General features: G+C 40.9%; 2 protein-coding genes across 3 annotated transcripts in view; both read left to right on the top strand.

The window, feature by feature from the left end:
• The window catches only part of LOC311087010 (CD48 antigen-like), a gene marked incomplete at its 5' end in the record, with an annotated part of 26,624 nt that extends 24,547 nt beyond the window's left edge, over positions 1 to 2,077 (top strand). Inside the window, 3 exons of the mRNA XM_084120269.1 lie at positions 3 to 143; positions 1,081 to 1,121; positions 1,241 to 2,077. The remainder of the gene's footprint in view (positions 1 to 2; positions 144 to 1,080; positions 1,122 to 1,240) is intronic.
• Positions 1 to 23,908, top strand: part of LOC311086717 (CD48 antigen-like) — a 25,553-nt gene extending 1,645 nt beyond the window's left edge. The window contains exons 1-7 of one of the 2 annotated variants that reach the window (XM_084119730.1): positions 15,678 to 16,449; positions 19,116 to 19,203; positions 19,936 to 20,244; positions 20,520 to 20,774; positions 21,005 to 21,127; positions 21,632 to 21,672; positions 21,792 to 23,908. In XM_084119730.1, coding sequence (XP_083975856.1) covers positions 16,444 to 16,449; positions 19,116 to 19,203; positions 19,936 to 20,244; positions 20,520 to 20,774; positions 21,005 to 21,127; positions 21,632 to 21,672; positions 21,792 to 21,884 — 915 coding nt within the window. In that variant the 5' untranslated portion in view covers positions 15,678 to 16,443 and the 3' untranslated portion in view covers positions 21,885 to 23,908. Of the gene's footprint in view, positions 1 to 15,677; positions 16,450 to 19,115; positions 19,204 to 19,935; positions 20,245 to 20,519; positions 20,775 to 21,004; positions 21,128 to 21,631; positions 21,673 to 21,791 lie in introns of those variants that run through there. The other variant, XM_084119729.1, reaches the window with a different exon arrangement.

Here is a 23,908-nt window from a genome sequence, read left to right as displayed (position 1 = left end):
AGATAATGAAAGACTACAAACCGAAAATATTAAACCATTATCTTTTAATTCGTTCAATCTTATGTCTCTGTTTGGTGTTGTGGGAGTGATCGTGATAGTATTTTCTGGTTTGCTCCTTTACTGTTGCTGCAAGAATAATAAAGGTATATCCATCTCACAAATATTAAAAAACTGATATTTATACCTAAATAAAATGATTCTTTAGTAGCTAAAGAATGTTGGAATATGGAAATTATTAAAGGAGAAGTTCACTTTTAAAATGAAAATTTTGTCATCATATAATCACCCTCATGTTGTTTCAAAGCTGTATGAATTTCTTTCTTCTGCTGAACAGAAAAGAAGATATTTAGAAGAATATCAGTAACCAGACAGTTTTTGGGTCCCATTGACTTCCATAGTATATTTTTTTCCTACTATGTAAGTCAATGGGACCCAAAAACTGTCTGGTTACTGATATTCTTCTAAATATCTTCTTTTCTGTTCAGCAGAAGAAAGAAATTCATACAGCTTTGAAACAACATGAGGGTGAGTATATGATGACAGAATTTTCATTTTAAAAGTGAACTTCTCCTTTAAAGGGGAACATAAGCAATAAGGTTTATATAGAGAAACAACACATGATTACTGCACAGTCTAAACATTTAAGCCAAGATACATCATTGTCTAGTTTTGTCTGGCCATATTGTATGTTTATAGTTTATTTTCCTTCTGTTTCACCGCATAAAATATTCCTTGCAAATCCTTTAAATGAACAAAATGTCCTGTTTCTAAATATTTCTTCTCAAATCTTGACTACAATTCTGACTTCACTAAATATTTGCTGCTGGCAATAAACACTCAACTAGTTTTTTCAGATTTCAAACACTTTTTAACTCTTTATGAAATTCTGGAGATACTACAAAAAATTGTATATTACTAAGAGCTGTTTAGTGAATCCAGAACTCTGGTCAATATTAAACTTGTAGGCTGTCAGTCTGAGACATGAGAGAAATCAAACATCTGACAGTAATCAAATGCAGAGAAACATGTTTCCACACAAACCTGTAATCTGTGCAGTAAACTTCCATTCTGACCTCTCAGGTGTCAAACAGAGTGATGATACAGACTATGATGATGTTGAGGTGAGATTCAAATGACTGTTCATATTCCTGCAGACGTCACAGTTAATAAATGTCATGTGACCCAATACTGAATATTAACTGTTTCACATTTTGTGATGGCTTGATTTATTTCTTTTTAGACTCTGACGCAGAAGATGACAGGAGATACCTGGACCACCGTCACCTACTGTATAGTAGGACACCAATCATCTGCTCATGAATGTTAAAGCATAAAAATACTTTTTGGATTGACTGGACTCACAAATGGAGCGTAGAGTCTTGATTTACTCCCAGACTTCATGGCTCTTGTGGAAGTGTACAGAATATCTTATACTATTGTAAGTCCAATGAACTTCATTACGTTGCCTCAGATATTATGAACAAGTGCTTCTCTGCTTTCCTCTTGTCATTTGAATATATAGTTTCATGTACTGTAATCATACTGTTTATTGATTTTATGCTGTTTGAATTTGCTGTCTTTCTTGACCAGGTTTTGGTTGAACATGATATTTTAAAATGTTAGTGACACTAATCTGGTAAAGTATAGGTCAATTTGATAATACTTTAGAATAAATCAATTTTCAGCTGAAACAATTGGTGTTATGAGCGCTATAATTCCCAGAGAAAGCTATCCTGACTGGACTCACAAACCTTCAACTCAAAGACTGCAGGATCCCTGAAGTACATAATTTGATATTTGCCATATTCTGCTATTTTTTACACTGATATTTTGAATGGCTGTCATTGGTGGGGAAAACGCTTTTTGCAGTCAGATGGTGTAGTTATAACTTCTACCAGCAGAGGCTAACAGGGCCATTCTAACCAGATAAACTGGTCCAATGTTCTAGTTGGGCTTTACAAACGTCATTGTCTCTCTCACTTCTAAACCTGTGTGTGGCTTGAATTATGAATGGGGTTTAACATTCATATACAGTTACTCATTTAGATTAGTTTATTGTTGGATGCTGGAATATTTTCTGTGAACAGTCTAAATCAATGATATTTTATCATTAATTTTTAATTGATGAATATTTAATGTAGCGTGATTCTTTTCTAATCTAAAGAAGTAGGCGGTATTCTGTTCACCTTCCTCCAGCCATCTTTTCCTAGACCTTATAAAGGCTCCTTCAGCCTTTTTTATAGATATTGTCTAGTTTGCTTTGTAATTCTGCCATATTTGTTTTATCTATATCTGAAAAGTTATTAGACCATTTGTTTAGGAGTGGGGTAATTCCAAATATAATTATATCTTCCTGTTCTTTATTAACTTTGACTGCCAACATGCCTTAAATATTTTGAAGCCTCAAATTTAAAAAGTTCCCAATTAGTGCAATATAATTTTTCTGTATTAGCCTTTTTTTTAAAAAATACTTCATGAGACATGTAATCTCTATTTTTACTGATTCGATTTTCAGTAAAAAATTATTAAGTTTCCAATAAGATGATTTTGCAGGACCATAATAAGTGGATATCTGCATACTGAGAAAAAATGCTTTGTGGTCAGTAAGAGGGGTTGGAATTATCTCAACAGAGATATTATGTAAGTCAACATTCCTAGACGTAAGCCAAAAATCTATTCTTGATTGCCTGGAGAAAGCAGTATTACACCTAGTATATGTTTTTTTATTTGGATATTTTTGTCGCCAGATATCTATTAAGTCATATTTCTCCATAAAAGTTTTTAATAGCAAGTTACATGGAGTGTTCTTTGGTGGCATACGATCTAGCATATTATCTGGAGCAGGGTGGGAAATTAAGGCTTTGCAAAATATAAAAGAATAAAAACTTTTGCTGCTGGATATAATAAATTAAGAAGGCCTATGTATTTATAGTCGTTAATAATATTTCACACCGTCAGATAACAATAATAAAGCAATCATAAATTAGCCTAGACTTTGATCCAAGTGTTTTCGAGAAAAAATATTTTAATGCTGATTACCTTAGCTACTGTATCCAGTGAATTAACGATCACTCAGCTTTTCTGCAGACTTGCTGTAAGTTTCAGCTGGCTACTGAGAACGTCTCGGTTACGTATGTAACCCTCGTTCCCTGAGTAGGGAACGGAGACGTTACGTCGGATGACGACAAATGGGGTTTCGCTTAGAAAGCCTATCATCTTCGAGTATATAAAACGAGCCAATGGTAATGAAATGCCATGGGTCTGCGGAATTTGCATAGCGTATCTCCACCCCACGCAGGGGGTATATAAGGAAGTGCGCGAGCAACATGCAGATATGTCTTCGCTGAGGAGCCGAGACTGAACTCAGGCGTTCCAGCGGTACAGCGGAAGTGGCAGGGAGACGTAACGTCTCCGTTCCCTACTCAGGGAACGAGGGTTACATACGTAACCGAGACGTTCCCTTTCGTTGTCACTCCGAGTTACGTCGGATGACGACGAATGGGGTTCCCAGTGTAATCACGCCATCTCTCGACTGTCTTCCAGTACCCTGCGTAAGTCTGAGCTCCCTGTCGTGAGACTGGCACGGACGAAGGAGTCCTACTTAACACAGGAATACCAAGGTACACTGGGAAGCATATCTCAGTGGAAATATGCAATTATGCCCAGCCGAAGGGGGGGACTTAGAATACACATATGACCGCGAAGGGCTGCATATGGAGAATCACTGGGGTGTCCAGCCGCAGGTGGAATATTTCAACCCCAGGGGAGGCAAGGTGGCTTGCCAAGGGAAAGACACATGCTCAGAGAGGCTTACAGTGGAAATAGACATGTGGGGGTCGCCCGGAGGGGGAACCATGCACATGGAGGCACCTAGCCAAGCGCGAAGCTGCCAGTGGCATGACTCTGGCATTGACGTCGTCAGTGCTGGAGGAGACTCAGGGCTTATTAGGCTCACCTGAGGAAAATATCGCACGTATCCCGTCCGTGGAGAGGAATGGCGAGCAAGCGAAGACACCTGAGCAGAATCTAGTACCGGCTAGTTGAAGCGAGTACATGAGAAGAAACTGGCTCTACTCGGAGATTGTAGAATCTCGCGAATGTGTTGGGTGTCGCCCAGCCTGCAGCTCTGCAGATGTCTGTTAGCGAGGCGCCATGCGCTAAAGCCCAAGAGGATGCCACACTCCGGGTGGAGTGGGCCGTCACACCAAGGGGGCATGGACGACCTTGCTGCTGGTAAGCCAAAGCAATGGCGTCCACTATCCAGTGAGACAACCTTTGCTTGGAGAGAGCCTTTCCCTTCAGCTTCCCACCATGACAGACAAAGAGCTGGTCTGAGGTCCTGAAACACTGCGTTCTGTCTACGTAAGCACGGAGGGCGCGTACTGGACAGAGCAGTGCCAAGGCTGGGTCTGCCTCCTCCAAGGGCAGCGCTTGCAGGTTCACCACCTGGTCCCGGAAGGGAGTGGTGGGAACCTTGGGCACATATCCAGGCCGGGGTCTCAGGATCACGTGAGAGTTAGCCGGCCCGAATTCCAGGCACGCTTCGTCAACCGAGAATGCCTGCAGGTCCCCTACCCTCTTGATGGAGGCCAATGCAACCAGGAGCGCTGTCTTCATTGACAGGAACTTAAGCTCCACTGATTGCAGAGGCTCAAAGGGAGCACTCTGCAGGGCAGTTAAAACCACTGAGAGGTCCCAAGAGGGAACGAGAGGAGGGCGAGGAGGATTTAGTCTCCTCGCTCCTCTCAGGAACCTGATGATCAGGTCATGCTTCCCCAGAGACTTACCTTCAACTGTGTCGTGATGTGCGGCAATGGTGGCAACATACACTTTCAGGGTGGAGGGAGACAGCCTTCGCTCCAACCCTTCTTGCAGGAAGGAAAGCACGACACTGATCGGGCATTTCGTGGGTTCTTGATGTTTAGAAGAACCAGTTGACGAAGAGGTTCCACTTCAACGCATAGACATGTCTCGTGGACGATGCTTTAGCGGAAGTGATGGTAGCCACCACCGCTGGTGGTAGGGTACTCAAACCTACCTCCTCCCGTCCAGGAGCCACACGTGGAGGTTCCAAAGATCGGGACGAGGGTGCCAAAGGGTGCCCCGTCCCTGAGAAAGCAGGTCCTTCCTCAGGGGAATTGGCCAGGGAGGTGCTGTCGCGAGGAGTACTAGTTCTGGGAACCAGGTGCGGTTGTGCCAATACGGGGCAACCAATATTACCTGCTCCTCGTCCTCCCTGATCTTGCGCAAAGTCTGCGCAAGAAGGCTCACTGGGGGAAACGCATACTTGCGTAGGCCCCGCGGCCAGCTGTGCGCCAGTGCATCCGTGCCGAGCGTGCCCTCGGACAGGGAATAAAACAGGTCGCAGTGGGACGAGTCGTGGGAGGCAAACAGATCTACCTGAGCGTCCCCGAACTGATCCCAAATCAGCTGGACCAACTGGGGATGGAGTCGCCATTCTCCAGCGAGAGGCCGAACTCGAGACAGCTCGTCGGCCGCCTGGTTCAGGTGTCCCGGGATATAAATGGCTCGAAGCGACCTCAGATGCTTCTGACTCCATATGAGGAGGTGGCGGGCGAGTTGCGACATACGGCGGGAGCGTAGACCACCTTGACGGTTGATGTACGCTACTGTGGCGGTATTGTCTGATCGGACTAGTACGTGTTGACCCTTGAGCAATGCCCGGAAGCGGTGCCGTGTTGCCATGCCCACCTCGGGACTAGATCGCGAAGCCAAAGCTGAAGCGGTCTCATATGAAGCAAACCGAGCGGCGTAACGCCGAGCGGCGTTACTGAAAACGTTTCAGTGGGACCGCACTCTTGCCCTCGAACTGACGAAGACAAGTCAGCAGTGACTGCGCGCGCTCGCTCGTAAGCTACGCGGACATGGCGACCGAGTCGATTTCCATCCCGAGAAAAGAGATCCTCTGCACAGGGCAGAGTTTGCTCTTCTCCCAGTTGACCTGAAGGCCCAGACGAGCTAGGTGCCGGAGCACAAGGTCCCTGTGTTCGAAACCTGATCTCGAGAGTGAGCTAGGATCAGCCAGTCGTCGAGATAGTTCAGGATGCGAACCCCATGTTCCCGGAAAGGAACAAGGGCTGCCTCGACGACCTTCGTGAAGACGCGAGGAGACAGGGCTAGCCCGAAAGGGAGAACCGCGTACTGGTATGCCCGCCCCTCGAAAGCAAACCGAAGAAACGGTCTGTGTCGAGGAAGAATGGAAACATGGATGTAGGCGTCCTTCAGGTTGATCGCTGCAAACCAATCCTGTGGCCGTACGCATTCGAAAAGGCGTTTGGCCGTGAGCATCTTGAACGGCAGCCTGTGAAGGGAGCGGTTCAAGACGCGCAGGTCCAGGATAGGTTGTAACCCACCGGATTTCTTTGGTACAATGAAGTAGGGGCTGTAGAAGCCGGACCTCATTTCGGCTGGAGGGACAGTAGGGTGTCGACCTCCGCTCTCATGACAGGGGCATTGCCACCGACCATAGTGAAGCGGACTCCCCTGAAGCGGGGAGGAGACCGCGCGAACTGAATCGCGTAGCCGAGCCTGATGGTTCTCGCGACCCAGCGGGACAGTCTGGGGAGCTCTAGCCAGGCCCCCAGAAACTGCGCCAGCAGGGTCATTCGAACCACAGACGTACCCTCGGTGGTGCAGCGAGGCAGAATGACCGGCCCAGGCAAGGGTGGCATAGCGGCCCTGTGCGGGGGCGCGGTCATTTGCCGCATCCTGCCAGAGGAGGCCAGGGGAGGACCAGCGTCCCACGGGGGCGTGCTCTGGCAGGGGACTGGCGACAGAGGGGGATGAGAGGGGTGTGGCCCGTGGGCGGCGCATGCTGTCATCCGAGAACTCTGTGTGCTCAGAGATGAGTGTGTCAGTTCTGTCTTTAACCACATTAGGGTGCTGCCCGGCGAGGGACGAGCAGCGGGAATGGGAAAACCAAGGATTCTCCCCCGGCCCTCCACCGGGGGAAGGAGCGGCCCTGCTACTGTCTCCTGCACAGAACTGGATGTCATCTCTGAGCAGCCACCCTCAGGAGCGCCGTCCTGCGGCTTCCTCCACGACGCGACCCGGAAGCAGCGGACTGCTGGGGCCGATCGGGAGGGGCGGGAGCCACAGGAGGGCGTCCTCAGCGGCGAGCAGGCTGAGGCACCTGTGCCGACGGCTGCGCTGCCGGAGCAGCGGGCCGCCGGGGCAGGACGTGTTTTAAAGCCAGTCGAGAACTGCTGGGCACAGCCTGGGATATGGGGGTGTCGAGGAACCGGGTCCGCTCGGCCTCCCGCATATCAGCCAGGTTGAGCCACAGCTGTCGCTCCTGGACCACACAGGTGGACATCACCTGACCCAGGGAGCGTGCGGTCACCTTCGTCGCCCGGAGAGCAAGGTCGGTGGCGGCACGCAGCTCATCGAAGAGCCCTGGGTCAGACCTCCCCTCGTGCATGTCACGCAACATCTGGGCCTGGTAGACCTGGAGTGTCGCCATGGCATGCAGTGAGGAGGCCGCCAGCCCCGCAGCTCTATAGGCCTTCGCCACAAGGGTGGAGGAGAACCTACAGGCCTTGGAGGGGTGCTTAGGGTCACCATGGGAAGAAGCACTCTGAGGACACAGCTGCATCGCAACAGAGCGTTCAACCTGGGGAACCCCAGTGTACCCATTGGCGGCCGCCTGATCGAGAGGAGGCAAGGCGGAGGAGGTCGCCGAGCGATCACGGGAAGACAGGGGGGCCACACCCAAAAACCAATCGTCCAGCCGCGAGCGCACTGGACCAGGTGGCGGGGACTGCCCGGGAAAGCATGGCCGTCAGCTCGGGATCTGATTTGGGCAATGCTGGAGCACCCGAGGGTGGCAGCACAGCCGAATCATCACTTCCCAAGGACTCCTGCCCACCTTGTGATGCAGCGATTGACATTGAATCGTCATCTGGAGCGCCAAATGAGATCCGCGGCAAGTCAGAGGACTGTACTGCGGTCATATCCGGAACACTCGCGGGTTGCACGGAAGTAGAGGGGGGTGTGGAGCGTGGAATAGTCGGCGCTTTGTTCCACACCGTCACCCTCAGGTCACCCTGGCCGCCAGCCGAAGTACCAGCTCTCGTGGAGCTCGTAGATCGGGGTGCGGATGAGGGGACTCTACCATGAAGGTCATTGAGTCTCGACCGTAACCGTGCGATGGGCATGTTCCCGCAGTGGGAACATGACTCATCCACAAACGCTGCCTTAGCGTGCTCGACACCCAGACACACAAGGCAGAGATTGTGCCCATCAGAATCAGAAACAAATAGACCGCAACCAGAAGTACACGGGCGAGGCATCTTTAAAAAGACGTGCACCATGTAAGCTCTTTTAGAAAGGAGATTTCTCCGCAAATGTTGAAGCGACCAGGGAGAGAACACACACACACTGGCAAATCACTGCACAGATAAGCAGGGAATGTGCACTCGCTGGAACTCGCTGTCACACCAACACTTGGAGAGAGGCTCGTTTCGAAGAGAATAGAGATGATAACTCAGAATTGGCTGTGGAGTGAAGTGATCAACTTGGCTCCGAAACGAAAACATATCTGCATGTTGCTCGCGCACTTCCTTATATACCCCCTGCGTGCTGGCGCGGATTAATGCACAGGCTTGCCTAGGCTGCAGCCTAGGGGCCCCACGTGTGCAGGGGCCTCGGATTGGCCAGACAATTTTTTAATTTATTTTTTATTTACTTAAGCGCAAAGGCACGGCGCCAGGATTCCAGTTTTGGATGGGCCAGACCAATTGTGGGTGGGCCTTAAATTAAAAACCTTATTGAATCACTGTTTAACCTAATAAAAATTACTGACTAATAGGCCTATACTGTTATATTATATGTGCGTATACATAATATAGATTTTAATAGCTTGATGCTCTTTAAATATTTTGTTGCATTGTAAAAAGTTTCGGTGCATAGGACGGACCTATCCGCGATCGCTCTCCATGGTTCTGACCAAAGAAGAGCGCTTTGGAATCTCCATTACGCATCATACGCATCATACCTGGGCTGCATTTCCCGATAACGCTGTCTCTTAGCGCGCTACGAAGACTCATAGGTAGGCCTGTCACGATAACAAATTTTGCTGGACGATAAATTGTCCAAGAAATTATTGCGATAAACGATAATATTGTCGTTCGAGACCATTTTCATCTAATATAATGATAATGGCATAATAATGCAGGTACACCTTTTCAAAGATCTATAAACTTTTATTTCTTAAGAATATTAAACATTGAAAACGGAAAAACATTTTAAACATCCACAAAAAATGAACAAAACAACCAAAAACAATAAAAGCAATGGACTCTCAGTGTCTGTTAACAAAAAAATTCACTTGAATAAATACCAAAAACAATAAATAAAATGGATGTAAACAAAATTGCACTTCAAAAAATATTAAACATTAGGCTCAGACATAAATAGTGATACATTCCATAACAGGCAAAACTGCCGGTCAGGACCTTTGTAAACAAATTTAAAAAAGCCTCAACAGGATACCACAGCATTTTGCACTGTCCTCCTGTTACTTTGTCGACTAAACGCCCGAGTGATTGTGTAATTTACTGTCGGGAAGACGGAGACGCGCTTTATTGCGTGTATATGCTACGCACTGAAAATACTTGGTTAGGATTAGGGGTGAGGAGTGAGTGCGTATTACACGCCATAAAGTGCGTATCATATGCACGCAAAAACTATTTTTGGCGTATAAATGGCACGAGAAATAACATTCGTGTTATAGATACGCATTTTTATGAGATCGGGCTCGCTGTCGCGTTTGGCTTTGAAACCAATTCCATCTTTTTCTTTTTTTTTCCCTCCAACTCACAACTAGCGTCTTCTCTCTCTCCCGGCAGTCGCTGCAAGCAGTCCCGCCGGCGCTTTCCCATACAAAGACCATGTGACTGACAAGCGCCGCGACGCCGCCTCCCCACACAAAGACCATGCAACTGACAAGAGAGTTCACTCCTCCTATACGCTAAGGAACCGAGAGTGGTCATCCAGTCTATTTGAGAGAGAGAGAGAGAGAGAGAGAGAGAGAGAGAGAGAGAGAGAGAGAGAGAGAGAGAGAGAGAGAGAGAGGGGAGGAAAACAAACAAGCATGCAAATGGAATTATCGCGGCCGGAAAAATTATCGAGCTAATTTTTTTTTATCGTGCGATTAATTGATTTATTGACTATCGCGACAGGCCTACTCATAGGTATAACTTAACTAAAGGTATACTACCACTAAAGGTATACCATTGCTAGGCGTCTTCAGAGCTATCATCCACTTGCGAGGCAGAGACGCTGAGAGGCAGAGGCGCTGGCGCCCTCCTAGCAACGGTGCTGGTCACGCTAGCTGCGCTAGCCGCGCTAGTCGCGCTAGTATCCTGGGGTGGCAGAGACGAAGATGTGCTAGGTGATGTGGATCTCAGCTCTCTTCATCTCCTGGTTGCAGCGATGACTCCGAGACTGTACGTGTGCGTTTAAGAGCCTACCTAAACAACGACTGTTGCAACAGGGCCGAGGGCTGGTTAGAACATATTTGACGTCATTATGTTTTTTAATTTAATCAATGTTGATTATGAAAGTGAGCATGCAGCATGAGAAAGATATTATACATCATGAGATGCGCAATGTCTGAAGACATGGAGTGGGTAAAACATGATTTTGACCACTTCATTGAGTCTTGTTTTGTAGAAAGTCACTTTTTAAAAGATTTTCGTTTTGTATAAATTGTATCTTAATTTTGATCAATGTTTTATCAACCAATTGCCTGTATTTACTAAATAAGAAGAAAATATATAGCAGACAATGTAATAAGGCGCCAACACGATCACTTGCATTGCACGTGAACTGGAGGGCGCCGAAACTCAGCTTGTGCCTCACAGATTTGAGAAATATAGGCTATCTATTAGCGAAAGCTTGAAATGTCTACTTGCAAACGAAAATATTCAAAACCAAAAGAAATGGGCTACTCTCTGAATATGTCATCTGAAATGTGCATTTCTCTCTGGCGTTCATGGCGAGTCAGCATTGTGATCTTTGCAGCGACACAGAAATCACCAGTATATCAATAAATAATTAAATGTCTCCTTGCTTTTTAGACACATTCATAATCATTACTTTTACCGGTTCTTTGTGGCAAGCTTTATGCGTGCGTGCGTTCGTGCGCTTGAATGCGGCTATATGTAAACGCTCTTAGGGTATCATACCGTACACTGTTAACCCTTGCTGTAAAATTCTGACAATATTATACCATTTTCCATTAAAACAGTAATATACCGTAGAAAATAAAACTAGCCTACAGGAATATACTGTGAATTAACAGTGCTCAAAATCGACACTCAGAGGCTGTTTTCCAAATCACACCCTATACCCTCATTCACTATTCCCTACATTAGTTCACTAATATAGTCCACTTGAATGAAAAGAAGTGAGTGAATTGAGACACTGATGAACACCTGATAAGCAGAATCACTGAAGGACAGAGAATCAAGAACAGAAAAAAGAGAAACACAAGAACTACAACTGACTTCCAGCCACACTGAGTGTGAAACCAGTTTACAAACCAGTTTACGATTATTTCTTTCATACATGTACAAAAGTTCTTGTTGAGAATTAACAGAGATTTAGTTATTAATAAAATTTGTTGTCACCATGATGGAGATCAGTATTTGCTTTAGTTGGTCTCTTGTCCCTGGACTTCTTACCTTTTATCTCTCTCTGGCTGCTGTAACAGTGAGTTTATAAAACACATTTGTTATGGCAAGAAAGAGTCAAGAGGAAGATGATCAGGTGTTTTTATTTTTTTGTGATGATGTCACAATCATCCTGGACATGCCTGATTTTCAGATTTTTTCTGTATATAGTCATTGAAATTATAGTTATCTCATGTTTAGCATATATCTGTGAATCTACTAAATGAAATCAATATTTCTGTAATCAGGTCTTCTGAAGAATATTGTAATCATATAGTGCATTCAATTTTATTTTACTCCTGCTTGACTCAGACACACACAGACATCAACAATCAGCATATGAATCTCAACAATGGTGAAAAGTTTCATGTCGCAATGCATGCTGGGTTCCAGGATAATATAAAACTCCCAGCATGCACTGCTGCATGAATAATAATAATAATAAAAAAGAAATATTGCCACCATTGTTGAGATTCATGTGCTAAATTGTGATATCTCGGTGATTCTAAAACACAGTGTAGGTCTGTTTCTAAGGTTATGCATCATGTGTTAAAAAAAAAGAGTCATTGTATCTTATTGCTGCGTTTTCACAGTGGTGGTAATGTAACACTTTTGATTGAGGATTAAACTCTGAATAAGTGAGAATGAATTCCTTAGTGAATGAACAGGCAATATGATGATTTTGTCATCATAATCATTATAACTGCAGTCATTCATAAACTGTGTGTGCACAAGTGTGACTTGCAACAACACAGCTCAAGCAGCAAAAGAAAAACTAATGTTTTAGCATCAGCATCCCAACTAAAGCAAGCACTGATCTCTATAATGGTAACTTCAAACCAAACATTTTCAATTAAACATCTCAATAACAACTTCTGTAGATGTATGACAGAAATAAAGTCATACTGGTTAATAATAAGTGTAATAATGTGTAATGACTGGAAGTCAGTCGTAGTTATTGTGTTTCTCTATTTTCTGTTCTTGTGTTTCTCTTTTCTTCAGTGATTCTGCTTACAATCACTTACATATTCCCTTAATTATCTCACTGCATCGTTACTTTTTACTCGTAGTGTGGATTTCCCTGAGGGGTTGAAAGGGTTAACTGTGTAAGATAAAAAAGACACACCCACAAAATGTTTTTTAACAGTAATAAACTGTAAGTTATAAAACAGGTTTATACTGGCAACACTGTTGCCAGTAGTTTACTGTAAAATGTATTTTTTGGGTCACCGTTGTGCAGAAGAGTAGAGCCTGTGCTTCAGTCCAGGAGAAGATCTACAAACATTGATGATATGCTGCATGTTGCTTTATTTAACAGGCGGTGACTGTGTAGTTGCTGAGCCAGTGGAAATCTTTTTATGTACAATAGTTTTTTAGTGGTCTCAAATAAAAGAAGTTCACAGTAATACTTTACTCACATTATTAATGCATTATACATTTTAGTTAATACATTTAAATGACAGTTGGTCAATTTAAGGCAGTCGGTTTCTGCAAGTGTAATTAGTTAACTATAATTTAGTGCATTTTTACAGAAACAAACTAGATTACAGTAAAGAACTGTACAATTAACAGTATTTTACTGGCAACAGTGTTGCCAGTATTTTACTGTAAAAAAAACCGGTAAGGTCTAACAGTGTATAGCCCTAAGTAATTAAATTAATATAAAGGGGCGATTTGTCCACGAATGGCTTAAATGAACAACTACTAGTCGACTAGAAAAAAATTTAGTCGGAAGCAGCCCTTATTCCACATATTTTCGAGCCAGGCAGCAGGACATTCTTCTGTGTTGAGCGTGTGACCCTGCGGAATGAACGAGCGGAGCGGAATATTCAGAAATGCGCTCTCCGCTCACGAGCTCTGATCGGAACAAACCCGAACCTCACTGTCTGCTGAACTTGCACAGAAACATCAAAATGGACATAACCAGCTTTTTAAAATTGTTCTTAAAACTAAACATTTAGACTATTTTAGCACAAATTAAGCGTATTTACAATTTTTTACAATTCTTGACAAATTAAAATATATTAAAAGTTTTTTTTTTTTTTGAAGAAAAACAAACCCATAACCGCGCCGCGAACAAAAAAAAGACCCTAATTTGCCCATAAGAAAAAAAAAGAAACAAAAGAAACAAAACAAGTAGGTGATTGGGTAGATGTGAATTGGCCACCACTTGAAGGAATGTAAAGGAAACATTGTAGTGTTGGCTCTCTCTAACGCCAACATATACGCCCGTTTCTACGCAAGAATGATAAATGAGGGCCAATGTGTGTATGCCAGTTCACCATAGTTGCGTGTGGACCATGCATGGCACTAATAAATAAATTTTTAGGGGGGGCCTCACACAAAGAGCAGCCTAGGGGCCCCTGAACACCTTAATCCGCCCCTGCCTGCGTGGGGCGGAGATACGCTATGCAAATTCCGCAGACCCATGGCATTTCATTGCCATTGGCTCGTTTTATATACTCGAAGATGATAGGCTTTCTAAGCGAAACCCCATTCGTCGTCATCCGACGTAACTCGGAGTGACAACGAAAGGGAACTGCTTTTCTTGAGACAGTAGTGTTTTGCAAATGTTCATCCGTGTTGACGGTGTAGATGTTGACGGTGCTTCGAAGCGGTTCTCCCGTGAAGTAGGCCTATCCATGACCCGGGAAGTTTCCAACAAAGTTTTCCGTTCACATAACTGTGAATGTTTCTCCAGTAGCCCCTGTATTCGTGATTCTAAGGCCGAAAGAGCGTACCTCGAGATCTCTTGTTCGATTGAGCAAAACTCCGTTTCGCAACACTGCCACGTCAATGCTGTCGCCATGATGGCAAGATATAACGACAACTCCCCGACAATAATATCAGGAAAACATTTGCAGCTTTTTCATAAAAGTAGCCTACAGATCTTTCTTTCTTTCTTTCTTTCTTTCTTTCTTTCTTATTGCTTTAAACATAAATAGCATATTAAGCAAAAACCTGTCAACAAAGGTCTGCAAAAAAAGAAAACTGGTAAAACGCTTGACCTTCTGTCCCCCTCACTTTCTCAGAAATCACGTGATTTATTTGGACAATAACCCTGTTTCCTCTGTAGCTCACACTTTCATTTTAGTTATTCTGGACCTTATTTTCTAAGATTTAGTGAGAATAAGATCATCTTTGTTGAGAGGTTGGAGCTTTATGATTTTGGTGTACTTAAATAACTAGGCAAGGCACGCGTTTTACCACTTTATAAGTGAGATCTGGGCGTAACACAACAGGCTCAACATGAGGGTATTACAGTGATTATATAAGGCTGTCTGAGATTCTCTTATAAGGATTTGATCACCCTCTGTCTTAATAGGCCATGTGTAATTTTTTTTTTTTTTGACTTTCAAGTTTGGATGGATTACAGTCGCTGACCAACAGGTGATTTTCATTTATTTGTATTAATATTATTACTATTCTTTATTAATAGTTGTATTAAGGAGAATTACATTTAAATTATATTTTAAAATCAATTACAATAATTGATTATTTTTATTTGCTACTTGCAACTATATTTATTCTTATTATTGTTATTTTCTTCATGCTGTTTTGTTGAAAGCCCACAATATGATTTTTTGTGCTATACAGCCTATTTTTGGTGGTCTGTTAGACCTTTATTTCATTTAATGACAAGTGCACCGATTGTTCATAATGTCCTTTTATTATTATTATTATTATTATTATTTGATGATTTACATCATGTTTATCCACATAACCTTTTTTGTTCTTTGCTAAAGATACATTCATAAGATTTCATCTTTGAAAATGTTTATTTTTCACCAAATAACCAAAAAAACAAAATGTATTATGCAAAGCTGGTCTTTAATGGTCTGAATAGAGCTATAATATCTATCTATAAATTACAGAAACGTCTGTCTGTCTGTGTGTGTCTTTTAACCGCATATCTCTCGAACCGTTAGTCCGATGGATTTCAAACTCGACAGGTGTCTTGCCACGGGCACGAGTAAGTGCAGTGCCAAGTTTGACGTTGTTTGGATGAGAAATGCAAAAGATATCGTTATATCATTTTTAGAAGGTTGTGGTTTAAAAATAAACATTCTGACATAAACACTCAGTCAGCTGCACTGTGTTTCTCAATGTCAAGGATACTTCCTTGGCAGGACTGGTCCTTCCAAGTCACTTCCTTCAGAGGAAATACTTAAGTCATAGAGCTTCATGGCGCGCGTTCATGAGAGTCGAGGCGATGTCATGAATGAATCTATGAATCTGCAGCTGTTCGGCTGGCATGAATGAATCTATCTAAACCGTCCATCAGCACAGCCAGAGACATCAGCCGAATATCATAAAAGACTGCCATATCTGTCCGAAAGAACAGATGTTCAATTACAGAGAAGAAGGTTTAATACACACAAATATCGAAATGAAATAATCTTTCGAGTCGAATCTTTTTGAATGATTCGGCTGCGATTAAAAGCTATCAAGAGGTAAGCTCAGTGATTATAATATAACGACTTAAATTGCAGTTTGTTCGTCACATAAAGCTATCATATGAATAAATAACAATATTAATATAACGGACGAGTCGTATTAGATCACTTTTATGATACTTTTGTGATGTTTTTTTGTCTTTTATTATTATCATTTTTTGCGTGACAGCCCCCAGTAGGCTAACGTTACTCATTCACTTTCATTACATTGACAAGAAGAGTCTCCATTAGGCTACATATTCAAAAATGTCCCTTTGTCTTCCACGGAAAGTAAACTTAAGGATTTGCACATGAAGGTGAGTAAATGACGGCAGAATGATCATTTTAGGAAGAACTAGTCCTTTAATATGCATTTCAAGGCTGAAATTATGCATCGTCTGCAGAGCTAACGTTACTTACACAACATAACATCTAACGTTAAAGCGCATGTGACGAAGACAATGTCTTTATGAACTTCAGAAAAATATTTATTAGATTTAGGTAGGTATTAACAAACAGACAGACAGACAGTTATATTCAAAACAACCCCAAATCTTACTAACTTACCATAATAAAGTGCATTTAAACAGATCCAACAATAAAATGAAGACAAAACATTATCTGTCGATATCTGTCTGTATAATGTTGGCCACTGAGAGTATAATGGAAATATAATTAACCACAAACCAACATGAGACTTCAAGTTTTTTAAATAAATGATTCTCTCTTCTTTTGGTATAGAATAAAATACAGTTCGGGGTTCCTCTTTCGGCTGTTGTTGCAGCCAACTGCACAACATATTGCAGGCATTACTGAGACCGTCGGTCGCAAAGATGGCGGCGCAAAGCTACAGTGACGTCATGTGAATCGAATGAATATAATCGTTTTTAAATCAAAAAACTCATTTTTAATCATAGTGATTCTTTGACTGTCAAGTGTGTTTATAAACAGTGCGGGTAAATTTGACTCATAACATAATGGATGTAATTATTTTTTAAAACAAATGTTTGGTAACGTAAATATACTTATATTTGAAAGCATATTGCCCCGTTAACGATCCGACTCCGTTAACGTCCAACATTTTGAATTTTTTGAACAAGATAGCAAAGCTGCGCGCATAGGATTGTGAGTGCTTTGAGAGCATGAAGAGCGCGAAGGCTACACTTATGCATCCTTTCCTGTATATGGGATATTTTTCGAACGGAGGACTCAGTCCTTGGCTGAAATTCCGAGGATCCTCGACATTGGAACAGTCCTTCGACGGATGTCGATGACGTAGCATCCTCGAAATTCTGGCTTCCGAGGATCCTTCCTTGACATTGAGAAACGGCTACTGTTTACTTCTGAATATTATAGTTTGGTTCCAGAACGTGATAAATCCATTTTGATTAATTTGAATAAAAATGTATTTTCTTTACCAAGAAAGTGGCTAGATGAAAACCACTATTTTCTGTTTCAAACTTTCACATAGCATCTTAAAGTCCACATGAAATCAAAATTGACCATATTTACTTTGTTTGCCTAAATTGATCGTTTTGTGGTGAACAATTCATCCATGCAAGTCAATCCACACACAAAAAAATTTTGGCTTCGTAATCTTTAATCAAAATCTGAAAATGCCCCTCCCCTCTGCATTGGAGGACCTTCCCTGATGACGTAGGTTTGAGGACTTGGGTTGGGAAACGCTTAACCACTCCCCTCAAACCGTTAGTCTGTTATGAGCGAGAGATGGAGAGGAGGAGCGCTAGAGTAAAACCCTGCCCTCTGTTCAATATTCCTTTTTACTGGGAAATACGTCACAACACTGGAGAAAAGTCGTTTGCAACTTCCGGTTCACGCGGACTTTAAGGTTATAATAACATAAAAAATTCAAATCCAGATTTTGATTTTCAAAGATTTATTATAAAAACGGATTATTTTTTCCCAAAAATGCAATAAATTCATGACACTTTTTTTTCCAAAATGCAATTAATCCATTATTTTTTATCATATTGAAACTGTTGAAATCAGCCATCGCTAAGAAATATCTCCTGAACTTTTTTGTTCAGCGATCAGCTCACAAAAACGGTCCTACTTTGCACTGTTCCCTGAATCAACGCACTTATTCATTTGTGGATGTAAACTGAATCTATAAGTCAGCTATGCTGTTTACTTCTGAATATTATATTTCATTCTGGTGCGCTTAATGTTATCGCTACTGTGTAAATGCTATTCACCAGCTAAAATATCCTTTTCAATGCGTTCACATTCTCTTTCACGGGCACCATTTGTAGTTGCCTAATGTTTGCTTAAGCATAGCGTTTTCTCGGAGTTCACTGTGTGCTTTCTACCATGCACAAATAAAAATGTCTCTGAACTTTTGCTGTGTAATTGTAACAAATGAGCACTCAAACACACCAAACCAACAATTACTAAAAACACACTTAAAAACTGATTTTGCACGGGCATTTTGCACTAGTAGCCTATATATAAAACATGTGAGGGACGCCATTTGTGTACAGTCACACACACTGAGTGGGGAAAATGCTTTTTGCAGTCAGATGGTGTAGTTATAACTTCTACCAGCAGAGGCTAACAGGGCCATTCTAAACAGATAAACTGGGCCAATGTTCTAGTTGGGCTTTACAAACGTCAATGTCTCTCTCACTTCTAAACCTGTGTGTGGCTTGTATGCAGGTTATTACCCGTTCTGTATGTTCTAATGTAAAGATTTACTTATATTGCCATATTGTTTGTACATGAATAACTGTTCAATAATAAAGGAGAAAAAATCATATGCAGGTTATTAAAATGCTGTAACTCTCTTAAATTGTCCTGTATCTTTCTTAAACTTCTCCTGCTTTATTATATTTAGAAGCATTATCATTAAATCTAACTTGTATAACAATTGTCCAGCCGAGGATCATGACAAAACTGAACTGGTGAGAGAGTTATAATGAGGCTACATGAGTGTAATTTCACATATTCAACTTCCTGTTTTAAGAATACAACTTCAGCCATCTTGATGTTTGTTACAATGGCAGTAGATCATCTGCTTACATCCTTCATCCTTCTCCTCATCTGTAACGCAGGTAATACACTCATTATTACATGTGTATAAATAACTGAAATGTCTTGTTTTCAAGTGCTCTATCTATAATGTCGCTTGTGTAAAGCATCATGTTCAGTCTGCTATAGTTCTGCATCTCATGAACAGGATCTGCTCCTGATGAGAAACTAAAGCACTAGAGAACTAGAGTGACTCGTCTCTAACATTACTAACACTAGAGTGGACAGGGAATCATGTCTGGACTGAAAAACAAATGCAAATCTTTTTACAGACACCAGTTTTTCAGGGGTTGAAACACAAAGTGATGCTGATGATGCTTTAAAGCCCCTAAAGTTATACAGTTACTTATTTGAGATATTTTAGTTATATTTCATGATCCATGTATCATAGAAACAAGTTTTTTATATTCATGGATTGAGCCTCTCTCTGATGTGCTCAATGAAATTAATTCAGCTGGTGATGATATAAAAATAATAAAACATACAGTATATGACAGTTGTTCCGGTTGACTTGATGTGATGTACGTCCTTGACCAAGGTCTTAATGCTGCATTACAGTTGTAATCAGACTTCTGTCTGGTGTCGTTATAACACATTTATATTACTGTGAACACAGCCCCAACAAATTACTGAACCATTGAATCTCATGATTTATTTATTCAAACAAATACAGGAGTGAGAGTTGATGATGGAGTAAGATGGAGGTGTAAAATGGGTCCAAATCCAAAAGCTGAACTGTGTTTCTCTCTCCTCAGGGTTCAGTGCTGAGATCTCTGTGTTTGTGAAGACGGGAGATTCTGTTCAACTGGATATACAGACACAAGAACTACCAGAGTTTGATCTTTTATCCTGGACAAATGATAAATCAGAGATTATAGTTAAATATATACATGAATATAAAAAAGTAAAACTTCATTCTTCCTACAAGGACATAGTGGATTTCAATGATGAAACCTTCTCTCTCACACTGAAGAACATGCAGAAGACAGACACTGGACTCTATACAGCAAGAACAAGTGGAGAATCAGAGAACAATATTTTTACATACAGAGTATCTGTTATAGGTGAGACTCATTTCATTGTGTGATTTCATGTGTTCCTGCATAAAATATTTATGAAAGAGTTTAATTTTCACTTTTATATAAATAATAATGTGGTCAAAGAAGTATTTTTGGGAAGAGATAAATTCATTTAAAATATCTTTGTGTTGTCTTTAGATATAATGTGTACTTTATCACTTCACTACTGTGGTCTTTATTCAATAAAACAAGCATTTGAACCATTTTACATCACTGGGCTGTGAGTGTGATTCTGATCTTGGAGTAAATGTGTGTTTCAGACGCTGTTGATGCTCCTGTTCTGACTGTAAACTCACACTGGTCCAGCAGTGACTCCTGTACTGTGAACTTCACATGCAGAGCTCATGACCTCATGATAAACTCTAGCTATCAGAACAACAGATGCTCTCCAGAGGAAGTGACATCACAAATCAACAGTCTCATCCTGCACTGCAGTGAGGAATCCATCATCTGTAACCACAGCAACACTGTCAGCTGGACAATAGACAGAATAAACATCAAACAGCTCTGTGGAGGTAAAGATACGTGTGTGTGTGTGTGTGTGTGTGTGTGTGTGTGTGTGTGTACATTCAGTCAGCATTATTGTTTTTATTTTCACAAATCAAACAGATTTTAGTTTACAAACTGTAAGAGGCATGTTATTAAATATTCAATGTTAAATATTAAATATTATTAGATAATTAAGGGACTGTGAATATGCTATGAATAGGCTGATTAATGCTGTTCTTCATCTCTTGCTTTCCAGAGAATGAAAGAAGACCAATCCATAGTTTGACATTTGATTACATTTTGATCTCAGCTGTGATTGTTGTGGGAGTGATAGTGTTTTCTGGTTTGGTCCTTTACTGTTGCTGCAAGAATAATAAAGGTATGTCCATCACAGATATACTGAAACAGATATACTGACAGATAAACTGATCTCACATTTATACCTGAAAATTTAGATTCTTTGGTACTGAAAACAAAGTTTAAGAGCAAATAAAATAAAGGTACAGTCACAGTTATTCATTGCAAAGCCATGCCCATTGTGTGTATTGACACCAAAAGTCCCTGAACATCGAGAAATGTCTCTAAAGGGGATCCTGAGTTAAAAAGTGACTCCAAGGGGTCCTGAATAAGTGTCCAAATGTGACGAGGGGGAATGAGAATGTGTCGTTAATTCTGAAGAATCTATTAAAATAAATGTGCCCTTTTATCATTAGTAATAGTAAGATCTGTTTAGTGAATCCAGAACTCTGGTCAATATTAAACTTGTAGGCTGTCAGTCTGAGACATGAGAGAAATCAAACATCTGACAGTAATCAAATGCAGAGAAACATGTTTCCACACAAACCTGTAATCTGTGCAGTAAACTTCCATTCTGACCTCTCAGGTGTCAAACAGAGTGATGATACAGACTATGATGATGTTGAGGTGAGATTCAAATGACTGTTCATATTCCTGCAGACGTCACAGATAATAAATGTCATGTGACCCAATGCTGAATATGAACTGTTTCACATTTTGTGATGGCTTGATTTATTTCTTTTTAGACTCTGATGCAGAAGATGACAGGAGATACCTGGACCACCGTCACCTACTGTATAGTAGGACACCAAACACCTTCATCTGCTCATGAATGTTAAAGCATAAAAAGACTTTTATTATTGCTTGGACTCAAAAATGGAGCTTAAAGTCTTTGATGTTATGAATGAGTGCTTTAATATAGTTTCATGCAATCACACTATTAATCAGGTGTGTTTATGTACTTTGAATTTGTTTGCGGCTTATCTTGACTGCTTCTTTTTTTAAGAAGGAAAAAAAAGAGATTTTAAGTATAGGGTCTACTCTCACACACACACACACACACACACACACACACACACACACACACTCTATATATATACAGTATACAGGTATGTGTATATAAATCTTTTTATTTTTTTATTTACCATGCTGTTACCAAGGTATTTGATTGGCTTAGAATAAAAAAAAAAATCACTCTTTCCAATTACACTGATTGCTGGCATGTCTATTTAACCCTCTGATGGTTTATGGGGTCTTTTGGGACCCCAAATGACTTTTGCTCAAATTAAAAAAAATGTTCCCTTTGTCCAAATGGTATGAAACCTTCTACGGCTCTCAACACTTTCTAGATCTACAAAAAAAAAAATAAAGTGGAATGATATCTGTTTTTATGTTAGCGTGACAAAAATTGTGACACTCGTGGTCTTCGGGGTCTCTGGAGACCCCGCAATCAAAATAGACAAAATTCATCATCAAAATCAGAAACAACGCAGAAATGGCACAAATAAAGTGGCACACTTCCACCAATGCAAAAAACATCCACAATGCTAAATTATATTGCTCACAACACGTGTATACACACACACACACACACACACACATATAGAGGAATACATTTTTGAGACTATAAAAACTGTTCTCTTATCATTTGTAAAATAAAATCATCCAAAATGCAATACCACCACAAAAATAAATTGGTGACACTGACACATTGAAAATGTACACACGCACACACACACACACACACACACACATTTGTAAGGCTATAATTTGTCAAATAAAATCATCCAAAATGCAGAACCAACACAAATATAAAGTGGTCACACTGACATCGACAACGTGTACTCACACACACACACACACACACACACACACACACACACACAGGAACATTTGTAAGGCTATAATTTGTCAAATAAAATCATCCAAAATGCAGTACCACCACAAAAATAAATTGGTGACACTGACACATTGAAAATGTAAACACACACACACACACACACACACACACAGGAACATTTGTAAGGCTATAATTTGTCAAATAAAATCATCCAAAATGCTAAACCACTTCAAATATAAAGTGGTGTGGTGACACTGGCACATCGACAATGTGTACTCACACACTCTCTCTCTCTTTATCTCTCAGACACACACACACACACACGCAATTGTGTGTGTCTAGAATCTAGAATTAGATTAAAAATAAATGATTGAAATAAATGATAAAATCTTAAGACTCCAACATTTATCTTTGTAACATTTTGTTCAGGTTTGATTCTAATCATAATGTAACATTATTGAAAAACTGGGGGGTTTTTTGGTACAAAAAAATGCTAAACTTTGACAAAAATATTTTATTTTTGTTATAATTGTGATTTTATAATATTTAGATATGAATCCAACTGAATCCAACTTGTGAAAAGATATCTTTCAGGTAGTCTAATAGCAAATAGCATATACTGGAGCTCTATAGCCATCTAGTGGTTAAAATTATTATTTTTTATTTTAAAACTGCATTTTCCAAAAAATGGGCAAAAATGTTACATTAAACCATTTAAAATCATCCATGTTATCCCCATGAATGAAAGTTAGAAATCTGGGTCTTTTATAAAGTGAATTTTACATCAAATGCTGTTTTTTTGTAAAAAGGCTATTTAAATATTTATTTATTAATTTATTTATAGAAATTTAAAAAATATCATATATTCTCCAAAAACTGCACAAATGTTGAGTAAAAACATTAACAAACAGAATAAAATTACATTTGTAAAAAAAAAAAACTATTATCTTGTTACAAAATTAAATGTTATTTTCTGGGGTCTCTAGAGACCCCAAAACCCAGAGTGTAGACATAAATAAAGAC

This window comes from Abramis brama (genome assembly GCF_963993115.1).
Source record: "Abramis brama genome assembly, chromosome: 7".
In the NCBI taxonomy this organism is placed as follows: domain Eukaryota; kingdom Metazoa; phylum Chordata; class Actinopteri; order Cypriniformes; family Leuciscidae; genus Abramis; species Abramis brama.
This window is presented reverse-complemented; position numbering and strand designations above follow the sequence as displayed.